This window comes from Rhodnius prolixus, unplaced genomic scaffold (assembly GCF_049639745.1).
Source record: "Rhodnius prolixus isolate KJV_2025 unplaced genomic scaffold, Rpr scaffold_4, whole genome shotgun sequence".
In the NCBI taxonomy this organism is placed as follows: Eukaryota; Metazoa; Arthropoda; class Insecta; order Hemiptera; family Reduviidae; genus Rhodnius; species Rhodnius prolixus.
In genome coordinates this window covers 20,197,169-20,209,791 of record NW_027411614.1, presented here as the reverse complement: position 1 = coordinate 20,209,791, position 12,623 = coordinate 20,197,169, and the positions used below count along the sequence as shown (strand labels likewise).

The 12,623-nt window shown below is 30.9% G+C and overlaps 1 protein-coding gene and 1 long non-coding RNA gene across 8 annotated transcripts in view; one reads left to right on the top strand and one right to left on the bottom strand.

The window, feature by feature from the left end:
• The first annotated feature begins 716 nt into the window (after window positions 1–716).
• The window catches only part of stai (stathmin), a 52,982-nt gene continuing 41,075 nt past the window's right edge, over window positions 717–12,623 (top strand). Inside the window, exons 1-3 of one of the 7 annotated variants that reach the window (XM_074130450.1) lie at window positions 717–858; window positions 4,524–4,680; window positions 5,933–5,992. In XM_074130450.1, the coding sequence (XP_073986551.1) occupies window positions 4,527–4,680; window positions 5,933–5,992 (214 nt within the window). In that variant the 5' untranslated portion in view covers window positions 717–858; window positions 4,524–4,526. Of the gene's footprint in view, window positions 859–1,666; window positions 1,867–4,523; window positions 4,681–5,670; window positions 5,821–5,932; window positions 5,993–12,623 lie in introns of those variants that run through there. The other 6 variants (XM_074130442.1, XM_074130448.1, XM_074130446.1 and 3 more) reach the window with 6 other exon arrangements.
• Window positions 1,887–4,524, bottom strand: LOC141455406 (uncharacterized). The gene is made up of 4 exons (XR_012459254.1): window positions 4,026–4,524; window positions 3,857–3,914; window positions 3,691–3,763; window positions 1,887–3,603 (listed from the first exon to the last, which is right to left on the bottom strand). It is a non-coding gene; the product is annotated as an uncharacterized lncRNA (long non-coding RNA).

Here is a 12,623-nt window from a genome sequence, read left to right as displayed (position 1 = left end):
ATTGGTAAATAAAAGAACTTTATAGTAAAGTACGTTTGCTGGACGCCTTCTTCCACAACTCCTAAATTTGGTGGTTGAACTTAAAGCCGCCTGAAAAAATAGGCATTACTTTTCTAATTTTTCTCTAGTAATTCAGCAGATACTTAATATTCACCATCAACTTTTTTGTTATTTAGATTACCCAAGCCCTACATAATTTCTTCTGATTCTAGTGATATTCATTACTCTAAAAGAATCTATCTGAAAAATGCTATTATCCTCATCGCTCCGTTTTAGAGGATTTACTCCGTGATACATGTGATACGAAATATCACTTTCCTTATCGCTTTAATAGTCCGCCTTAATCAAAGCAGTAATGAAGTAGATTGCATATTAATCTGGGTTATAAAACAAATTGGGCAGAAAAATTAATCTTTAATTAAACTTTAAATTACTCTCCGACTATTCCTGAGAATACACCTAGTCGGAAACAGCAATTAAAAAAATGAAAATTTAGAAAGGAAACTTTTTGGAAATATTTTGAAACCAGATTTTTAAAAATAATAAGTTTAAATTAGAAAACTAAGGAAATTATTGCTGCGACAAATTTTATTTTTATTTCTTTTAATTAGGTGCAGGAATAGACTTCTCGGAATATCTTTTTAATATACTTATTCTGAGCATTTCCCGCCTCTAATGAAGGCCAACATTTGATGGAGGTCATAACACTGCATTTGGCGCAATACAACCGACTGTTTGTTATCCACATATGGCAATGCAGAGGCGTTGAGCAGCCGTTGAGATTCTATTCTCTTACTTCCTACGCGCCTTTTTAGTTTTTAACGAACGAAATATACTTAACTGGACGTTATTTTACAGGTATTTTTTTTCTATGTTGCTAATAATTTATGTATACAGCTAACTGCTCAAAACCAACAACTCTTTTTCTAGAACTTTTCATTTTCTATGTTAAAGAAAATTGAAGGAAACATTTTGGAGTAAAACACGAAATGGATTTCAGAAAACGCTACGGGTATCCTCCGGCAATTTTCTTAAAGAGTGGTATTTTTTTAATCAAATTTTATTATTTTATAATTACATTACATAGTAAACAAAACCAAAAGAATTTCTAAAAAGCGCTTTTTATGGATGCTTGAGATCACCCCTTTTCCAGTAAACTAGTAGGTAACGTTTTTTAGAAAATATGGAACCAATAAATTTAAATAGTTATTTTCTAGATTGGCGCAGAAGATTTAATTTAAACTTAATTTGTACATGAGTCAACAAGTGTAGTGTAAGGCGGAAACATGCTAGAAATCAGATTTTTTTACACCTAACTGATCAGTCTGTGATGTTGGATGATCCAATCTCTGACGAAACCATTCCGGAATACAAAAACCATGCGTGAATAAAATAATTTTTCCACGATAATTTGTACACAAGTTAGATCAGTTACTTTAGTTACAAACTTTTCTCATGAACAAATTAGTTTAGGTGGTCTTTTTTGGAATCAGTATTGCCACACTTTCACCCACTTAATTAAGACATTTTTAGGTGACTTATAATAACATTAAAGCTGACTATCTTTCCCGTACAAAGTCCTTATTTCAAGAAAGTTAAAACAGTCGGGAGTGTTCACTCTAGATTTGTTTTATTTACATTTCATAAAGCAGATGGTTTTTTGTTTTTGTGTAATTTCTACTCTATAATTTGTTTATTCGTAATTTATTTCTATTGTTACATAGAAACGAATTCACAGTTATGCAATTATTATTGAGTTTTTGCAGTTATAAAAAAAAAGTCGTTTATTGTTACTTTCATGTTTGCTGAATTTTTAGTGAGAACAAATTTTGAATTATATTTGTTGATATTTACAATATTTTATAAGTAAGTATGTGTCATATTATTTAAACCAAAATTATAACATTATATTATATTATTGCGACTACTGACATTCTAACTGTTAAATTTCATCCAAATCGGACATTTACTTAAAAAAATTTAGTAATTCCATGTTAATGTAAAAGGTAGGAATTAGAGTTCAATCTCAGTCTGATAATTCAAAGAAAGTACCGAAATCGTCCAGTTTTTCGATTTTGAGTTTTTGTACTGAGGTCCTTTGGAAGTGGTTTCAGTCAAAGTGTGGAGTATCAGTATCTTGCCTATATAAAATTTTGATTTATCCACCGTAACTTACATAAAAAAAAAAAAAAAAAATTAAAAACTTCAAATTTGATGTTTTGGTCAAGTGCCAATAGGAGAACCACAATTAGGTTTTGATTTAAATCAATCGTATGAATGTACCATTTAACTTCATCAATTTTTAGTATTTTGAGATTTTCTCAAAAATGGCTCCTACGATCTAATTGAAACATCGTATGATGATTACAAACATATAAATGCACAACTTTTGTATCAAACAGTTTTTCCGTAAAATTCGAGAAGGGGGATGAAGATTTTTTCGTAAGTTTGATTGGCGGTCCAGACTCTCTTGAACTGATGAGTAGCTGATATTAAAATTCCAAGTTTAAAGTAAAATCAATAATCTTTTCTCAATGAATGTGGTTCATTTTTGAGATTTCCTAGAAAATGGCTCCTAGGTTATTCTGAAAGCTTCCTACATATGTACATTACAGACACACTTATAAGGTGCACTGTTGGGTACGTTCCAAATACCGTTTCAGTGTAATGTTTTACAAACTTTATAATCTTGGTAAGAATTCAATATACATATATACTTATTGAAGAAAATTTATGAGTCGTAACCTTGAGATTAAGTGAATGTCACGTTATAGTTCACACCAATTTTTTGTTTTAAATTTCCTATGCAAAAAAGTTGATCGTCGTTTGTTGATTGAGTAGCACAATTACTTTGTTATCTAAGAAAGGACTTCCAATCCTTTGATTATTCATTTGAAAACAAATTTGTATTTTGACGTTCATGGGTTTCTTCAAGGAATAGCAGATATTTTCTAATCTTTTTATCTGATGGAAGAGAAAGTTTTAGTGAAAGAGCATCTTTGCAGAATTTATTTGAACATTCCGAAAAAACGAAAATCTAGGAGCATGTTCAAACTTTGTATACAGTTTTGTTATTCCAATAGATTTAACTGAAACTTAGCGTACTCTCTCAATCGTAGTTCACGTTAATGATTTATCTTTTTTAAATTATTTGACGTTTCCTCGAAAATGGCTTCCAAGTTTTTCTGGGAGATTATTCTGTGCAAACTAGTAGATCTAAAGGCATTGCAATAATACCTTAGTACTTTCCTTTAGGTAAAGACCGACGAGAATTAAGTGTGTTATTGAACGTCATGCATCGGTGTGGCTTAGATTAGGGATACGGCAATGAAGAATCCAAAATTTTATTGTAATCCTTAGCAGGGTAACTTGGAAATTTTGAAAAAATTGATTTCTTTAAATTATATTTTTGATTTTAATGGTATTTATCCAAAATTAGCACCATTTTAGAAACTTAAGAATTATAATAAATACTTATCACTTGTTAAGTGCTAAAGAAATAAAAATTGATGGTTACTAAAAGAATTGACTATTTACCAATTATTTCTTTGGAAAATAAAAGTTTAGATGTATCTCCTCTTTTTCTTTTATCGATGGACAAGCCTGGAAGAATAACTGCATTAAATAAAAAATCACAATATATGCAATATACAAACTTAACAATTCTTTCTTGTAAAAAAAGTTGTTTACATAATACTTGCATACAGTTAGAGCATTTTCTAAAAACATATTTAAGAGACCTCAGAAACGGATATTTCCTTACCTTGTAAAAGTAAATAAAAAAAATAAGTACTTTCATAATAACAAAGGTTTCTTTATTATTCAAACATTGGATTTATAATGTAATTATACTCACATACCCAATCTACCCAAACTGGCTACAAATTCAGAACTATCGCTGATTTTATTTAGACCTGCGGACATAACGACATTTTTCAAAAATTCATACATCAAATAACAGTAAATAAATAATACACATCAGCTGACTAATGAAAAGTGATTTTGGGAATTTCCGGGGTACCTACTTTTGCTTTAATTTTCAACGCTAACTTCCAAACGAAATTACAAACAAGATGTTCGAAAATACCATAATTACTTGCTTAATTATATATTTTTTCATTTAAATCTATGTTTAGAGAGAACACTTTGCTAAAATTCATTTTTAAGTTGAGAATGCTAATTACAGTTTTTCATAACTTTTTTTTAATGAAAAAGAGTGTTAGGTGGTCAATGATACTTGAATATACAATGAATAAATAATAATGAAAACATTATCTTAATATAATGAATAATCTATTATGAAGAAAAACTGATATTGACTGTTATTGTAAAGTTTATTGGTAGTAAAGTATTTGTCAATTAATATATATAATTCATTTTTTTTTTATCACTATTTCATATTTTTCACAAAAGCATTTGAGATTTTATTTGTGATAGTTTAGAGGTCAAACAACTTTTCAAACAAAATCGACGTGCGCTGTGACTTCAGCTTTAGAAAGCCAATCAATTTCTTTCTTTTATAGAACATGTTTGAATGGGCCAATAGCGTAACCATCTTGAAAAGGCGGGAGGAAAGCCGCTTAGACGATATAAGCCCGCCGACTGTTGCCGAGTGGCTGAGTGTAGCTTACTTCATCTCCTTCGTTCATACTGCAGCGTATTTCTCACTCGTTTACTTCGGTAAGTAATTCATATCATATTTATTAATTTTTTAGAACAATTGGTTGCCTCTAAATAAATCATTTATGAAATAATACGTTTATGTTTTAATAAATCAAACGAAATAAGGTTATTTTAAAACAACTAATGTTTTTTAATCTCTGTTATCGAGATAGATTTGATTTATATTATATTATTGGACCAGGGTTTTACTAGATTTAGATTTTATAAATTGTCTTCTGTTACAATTATACGATTTTGTGATGTGTTTGCGTCTATTACGAGTTAATAAATCAGAATATTGTTTTAACGGTTTTGTTCAATGCATGAGTAGGAGCAGTGTTTTTCTTTTTAATTTGCAAGTTAATTTTATAAGTAGCATTTTCCTGCAATTTTGAATTAACATGAATATGATTTTCTAAACGTTGACTTGATTCAGAATAGTTTTGAATCTATTCAGTTTAAATAATTGTTTTTTAAATTGGGCTCTTTATTGCAGTAATAATAATTTAATGATGTATTTTTAAAAATGAGTGTTCTGTAATTAGTGGCATATACATACATACAATACATAATATTTGATATATCAAAGCAAACAATTCAGCCATATTTTTTGTGTAAAAAATAAAAACCTGAATGTTTGCTAACCAAGACGGATACATTGGTTCAAAATGGTTTAAAAAAAATCGAAAACACGTTACTATTAATATTTGTCATATTTTTGATTGTAAAAAAAACAGTTCGTAAAATATTTTATTCAAGTGTTAATGGAAGTGAACTGAATCATGAATTAATCTAAAAGAAAGAACTAATGCAATTGCACAGATAACAGAAATTGCACCGGTTGATAACCTTGAATAATTAATGGCACTGATCTTGTCCGATCTTAACATGACCTTTGTTAACTTCCCTGGACGTGTAGTAGCTCAAGTCGTAGTCTCAATATAGGGCAGTCAAAAACGTGCTGCTGCATCAGGGAAATCAATAAATAGTTGCACCTTGACGTATAGGGCCCCCTTCTCAGTTTTTAGGGGAATTCGATTTTTATCTGGTAATTTTTGAGCGAGGTTTTTAACATTATTTAAATAAAGTTTACTTAAAGAATTTTGTAAAATTTGGTTTGAAATTTAATTTTTTTTCGCCGATTAATTGTAGAATAACGTAAGTTCCAGAATGTATCATCACTTAAGGGAGAAAGTAATGCAAAATGGTTAAATGTTTAATAAGTTAATATTATTATAAAATGTGATAACGAATTTTTGGTGATTTACAGGTGTTCTCATTCTATTAAGATATTTCTGGAAAATGCCTTCCAACGCAGTTTCAGAAGATCGTAAGTACAAATAAAATTAGTATTTCCAATTATTTTAAGAGATGTTCGCAATATCTCTTAAAACACGCACATTAATGTGCCTTTTTAATTAATTAATTAATTAATTTCAGAACATTACAAAGTAATTCCTAGTATACGTGCATTTCATTCTAACTTTAAAAGTAAATTTACTCCCTGAACTCTGTTATTGCTTATGATTGATTATTTTTTGTATTCTTTGATTTTTAAATCTTTAATTACATTGGACCAGACTGTTGTATTAAACGTAAAATAAAGGAATTTATTCCTTTTTATGTCTTTTTAAAATTCTAATTTAGTTTAAGATCATAGCAATATCTCATCTTTACTATTTAAAACATTTTACTAAGACTTCTTGAAGGAGGACCAACCTTCCTCGTGGGTGATTATAAAATAAAACAGAGTGATAACGAACAGATTCTTATTTTATTTCAGCTTTAAAATTCTAACGAGGATATTCTCTTAATAAATTGAAGGTTTTTATAGGACATGATTATAAAGCAAAATCCATTGCGACTAAAAACCTCTGTTTTGGCTCTAATGTTTAAAACTATTAGTTTGTACTGAATTTATACCGAGTTTGGACTAACGAAGGAGCTCACCAAATTCAAGTATAAAGTTGGATCAGGTCTACTATCTCTTTGACCTTCAGTCTCTGTTCGTTTATGTGCAAGCTCCATGCAACTGTTGGATTATGCAGGCATATACATAATTATAATCCTGGTAATGGTAGCTGGTTCAGTACATCCTTAACGCTCTGTTAATTAATTTGTATTTAATTTTCCAAAAAGTTTTTGCCAAAGAGTTCGTTGAATTGCTTTAACCGTTTATTTTGCCATGCCGTTTACTGTAATTTTGTAGAATATGTTATTTTTAAGTGATATACCAGAAATTTATTTTTATTCATTTATTTTTTAAGTAACTTCGTAAGAAGAGTTTGAAATTTTTTATAAATTCCTATTTAATTCTATTTTAGGAATAAATATTAATTAGTTAAATAAGCAATGATTAGAAGCAAATAATTTCTATAAATTTAGTAATTACTTTTTTACTGAATGTGTTAGTTTATTTTAATCTTGCATCTAATTAATGTACTTATATTAGAAACTCTTTATCATTTTTTGAAAAATAATGTTTTGCAAGTTTTATTAATTAAAATTCACTAAAATTTTAACATTTAAAATATAGTGCAAGAGAATGACGTTCAGTGAGGAATTAGTACCTCTCGCTGCCACCGCTAGATCGTATCAGTTTTCTCTTCGATATACATTGTTCTTTTTAATTCAAAGCTGTTTTATTTTTTTATTTATTTACATCTTTTGTTTTTTCTTAAACAAAGTTTCACCAAATTGTAAATATATTCAAAATTGAACATTTGAATGTGTACCTATATCATATATTGAACCATATTTTGGAAGCTTACTAATTAGTAATCTAATAAATATCATAAGCTACATCCATAAATCGTATGATATCGTATATTAAATATTGTATTTTTCAATACTCCATTTTTTATAATTTGTTTGTTCATTGTTAATTTTAATCAATTTGTCTTTCTACATTTTTGGAGAAAATTAAGTTTTAATTTGGTAAGAGATAATAAGAATAAAATTTAATTAGGAAAAACATATAAACAGTGGTAAGGGCATTGAGTTTAAGTTTGCGATTAAAGTTTCTTTACAGAAAAAAAAAAAAAAAAAATCCAAATTTACTTACACTATGTGGTGGTGCGTATGTAGTTTTTTCTCTGCGTGAGAACTCTCTGAAAATTGACGGTAGATTGAAAAAAGCTTCAGGTGGAAGCCAGTAAACCCCAAGGTGTTGAACGTATCTTATTAAAAATATTAACAATAACTGTTCATTAAATTAGTGCTTAACCACAAAGCGTGTAACTAGGAATGAATAATAATAATAATAATCTTTTGATGAACTTGACATTTCCAATTTAAGAGAGTATAATGATATCATTAAATACTGGTTTTAAAACAAATCACTGTCGAAAAAAAGTGAATAATACAATGTTTGTTCTTGAGGCACCAGATTTTTTTTGAACAACTCGACGGAGGGGACTTCTCCACGTCATCCAACCATCTTATGTCAAAAAAATGTTTTTTTTTGTAAAATTGGATGAACGAGTTTAGAGAAGGGTATTCATGCTTCGCTATAAAGTTCCATCTCTGTATACTCTATTGCTTCGCTAAGTTTTTGACGACTACGTGAATATTTGTTAAGATAGTTTCACGAATTATTTTTTTAATTGCATGCTGCTGATGATCATTATTATTTCAACCAAAATATTGTTTCTATTGTTTTGGAATCGATAAAGTGGAAGTATTTCTAATAGGAGACATTGTTGAAATATTTTGTTTATTGCGCAGAGAAGACCCTCCCTTTCAAGAGTGATTAAATATTGAAAGTCACTTGAGTTCATTACACCTCTGAAAGCGTAATCGAGGGGCAACAACCTATTTTGAGCCCTTGCAAGGGACTGTGTAGCTTTAGTTCAATAGAATACATTCTATAATTAACACATTTCACAATGTTACTTCTATTTGTTTCATTCTGTTGTCGAGACAAGGTAATGCTTATTTCTTAAGGGAAGCCTGCAAATCGTTCTACCAAATTAGGTGTCTTTAAAAAGTTTTATATTCTTTATAATCTATTTACACTTGCTTAGAGCCTTTAGTAATAAAAAAAATAAAATCATTTCACCTTGTTGTTTAGGACTAATTTTATGTGTCTTTACCAAAAGAATATTAAAAAAACTAGTTGCTGATGCCCATTAATGTTAGGTTGTCCAATGCTTTCTCTTTAGCCATCAACATAATTAGTTGTTTTCCTTAAAAGATAGTACACTTTCTGCCAAGGTCAGTTCTGAGTCTTATCACTCACTTTCTTTTTGAGATATTTGCATGAGGGGTAAGGCATTTTGCTCCCCTAGACTCAAATTAAAAAAAAAATTTAAGTCAATTCTAAAATAGAATTCATTTTTTTTTATAAATTAATTAATATGTTTGTGATTTTATTATATTAGAATATTATTCAGTTTATCTTCTGAAGACCACTCTGAGAAGATATATTTTTTCTTTATTTAATTTTTTTATTAATTTTTATTTTTTGAAGTATGTTAGAGGAATATGCTTGGCCTTAGTTAAGGATGAGACTGAGCATTTTCGTTTGTTAAACTCTAGTTGTGTACACTCTTATAGATTAATTAGTTCAGAAAATATCCCAGTATTAAAGAAAAAAATATTCATTAAAGAAACTTATTAGTACGAGGGTCGTTTGAAAAGTCCGTGCAAAAATAAAAACTACTTAATTTTTTGGGGTAAACCTTTTTTATTTTTCAACATAGTCTCCTTTTAGGCTTATACACTTCGTCCAACGCTGCTCTAGTTTGTTGATCCCTTCCGAATAACAGGATTTGTCCAAGTCTGAAAAATAGCCATTCGTTTCTGCAATCACCTCGTTTGAATAAAATCTTTTTCCCGCCAGCCATTTCTTCATATTGGGGAACAAATAATAGTCCGAGGGAGCCAAGTCTGGAGAATAGGGGGGATGTGAAACGAGTTGGAACCCTATTTCCATTAATTTTGCGACCACAACTGCTGAGGTGTGAGCTGGTGCGTTGTCGTGATGGAAAAGGACTTTTTTGTGGGCCAATCGTGGGCGTTTTTCTTGCAGCTCGGTTTTCAAACGGTCCAATAACGATGAATAATATGCCCCTGTAATAGTTTTACCCTTTTCCAGATAGTCGATGAGGATTATTCCTTGCGAATCCCAAAAGATAGTCGCCATAATCTTTCCGGCCGAAGGAATGGTCTTCGCCTTTTTTGGCGCAGATTCCCCCTTGGTAACCCATTGTTTAGATTGTTCTTTGGTCTCAGGAGTGTAGTGATGTATCCATGTTTCATCCACAGTGACGAAACGACGCTTAAAGTCCTGCGGATTCTTCTGGAACAGCTGCAAACCGTCCTTGCAACACTTCATACGATTTCGTTTTTGGTCAAGCGTGAGCAATCGCGGCACCCATCTTGCGGATAGCTTTGTCATGTCCAAATGTTGATGCAAAATATTATGTACCCGTTCATTCGAGATGCCCACAGCACTAGCAATCTCACGCACCTTCACTCTTCTGTCATCCATCACCATATCATGGATTTTATCAATGATTTCTGGAGTAGTAACCTCAACAGGGCGTCCAGAACGTTCAGCGTCACTTGTGCCCATATGGCCACTCCGAAAATTTTGAAACCACTTATAAACTGTTCTAATCGAAGGTGCAGAGTCACCATAATGTTTATCAAGCTTCTCTTTAGTCTCCTGAGGCGTTTTGCCTTTCATAAAGTAGTGTTTAATCAACACACGAAATTCTTTTTCGTCCATTTTTTGAAAATCACTCGACTTCCTCGATTCAAACGAATGCCAAACACAAAGAAATAGACCGATCTGGCTGAAACTTGGTGTGTGTTCTTCCAAGAGATGCTACTAACTAAACATAACCTCGATACGCGCCAGTATTGCTATCTCTCTGACTTTGCACGGTCTTTTCAAACAACCCTCGTATATTAACATGATATTCTCTTCTAGGTTCAGATTTTTGTAATAATAACGGGACTAAATTTTAGAAGCGAAACGTTAAGCCTGTATGAAAAGTAGGCATTACTTTTTCTATTAATACGATGTTTTATTTTTTTAAATATATCTTTAATAAACAATGTTTTTATTTCGATTTAATGTGATGCAATTTGTTTTGCGTTCTATTGGCTAGATACTGTCAACTGATGGCAACAATGAAGGAAATGTTGGGTCGGGTTTTTCAGATTAATTTCTTATATTCACTGAAATTTGATAATAAATTTTTTTACGTTCGCCAAAAACATTTGAAAATAGGAAAATTTAAGCTATTGTGTAAAAGGCTTGTTAGGTCTGGCATGGCGCCAGGTAATTGATTGGACTTCAGCATTATATCCTCAGCCCCGACCGCCCACTCTGACTACTGCATTAGCGGACAATCGACCTCCGTCAGGTCGAATATGTAGATGTTTATCCGATGAAGCTGCTGGCTTCATACAGCTGGACTCAACCATTTAATTTGTATTTTTTATAATTAATTCATATGGTTTTTATTATTTTGGGGAGTTTTTATTATACTAGTTATTTGCCTTGTTTTTATTTAGATTTAAATCGTAACATATATTTCCATTATTGTATTTAGTTAGGGAATTCTTTCATTTGGCTCACAAAATTGAATTCTGGGAGACACAGGTTTTTAAAACTTTAAAATAAATTCATTCTACCTGGTTTTATTGGTGGCGCTCATGAGACTGGAATTAACCAGTTACATCGCTTGTTATCTGAACTGGTTTTGAGTACAACTGAACAAACTCAAAAAAAATTCATCCACATTTGTTTTATGGAAATGTATTACATTTAAAGTACCCAGATTAGTGAGACATATTCTGATCAGAGAAGTAGCCCTCTTTAATTTTTTCAGCTAAAATTTTGGAAAAATCCAGCTTCAATTCGCAATCTCCTTTTAAACAAAAATAAGTTTTTAAGCAATCTTTTTTTTATTGATTTAATTTGTGCTGCTGGCGAAATTCAAATTTCTGTTGTATTACTTCAGAACTGTGGTTCATTATTGGTGATATCGCATGAAATGATGAGCATATCTGTATATAATCCAAATGTTACCCAAAATACAATTATCTCAATTGAGCTTCTTCTAACCAGAAACTTAAATAAATTACTTTTCCTCAAGATTACATCCAGAATCGTTTGTTACATGCTTTATTTTCGTATTTTCTTAGAGGATATGATGGTTATGTGTAAATTTGGGCGCTAAGGTGTTGCTAGTTAATATTAAGTCGACATTAGCATTTTTTTTTTTTTATTTAAGGCGTGTCATCATTTAAAGTCATTGGCGCCCGATAAAAAGTGTTCTCTCGTTACAGACAAAACTATCACCTGACACTAGTTCCTAGAAACAGAAAAACTAATAGCTGGCAACTAGATTTGAACTCGTGATCTCTACATTAGAATCCAGCGCGCTAAACACTTAACCAATCTCCTTCCTGCTTAGCAACTTTTTTTAACGGTGCATCGACTGCAGAAGCTTAGTGTATTAATGCTCTTTCTATAAATGTTATGTTTAAATAACTGTGATCAAACTATTAATGTTGACGTTCTTAAGATTAGCGAACTTGAAAGCAAGCACGAAGTGTTAGTAGCTAATACACACTATTATCGTCGTTCGCTTGAAGTGAAAATCGATAAAAAAAATATAGTTTTATTTTGAGCAAGTATTTGTTGAAATCGATAAGGTTTATTTGATGGACCATTTAACCTATTTCACACAAATATTTTGTGAAAAAGGGATAAACTGTTTATTGGGAGAAGAGATGTACTTTGGCCCTAAACTAAGGGTTAAATTTGGTGAAAAGTGTAGAGAAGTATTTGTTGTATATTGGGTAGAATCTATTTTGTGCCCATCTCGGTAATAGCAGGCCAGCCTCTGTTAGCAATAAAAGCCCTCCTCCATGCAGCCCTTCCAAATGAAGTTAGAAGTAGCCGGATCTGTTGTACGTGTAAGCCAGCAGCCATCGTAGAC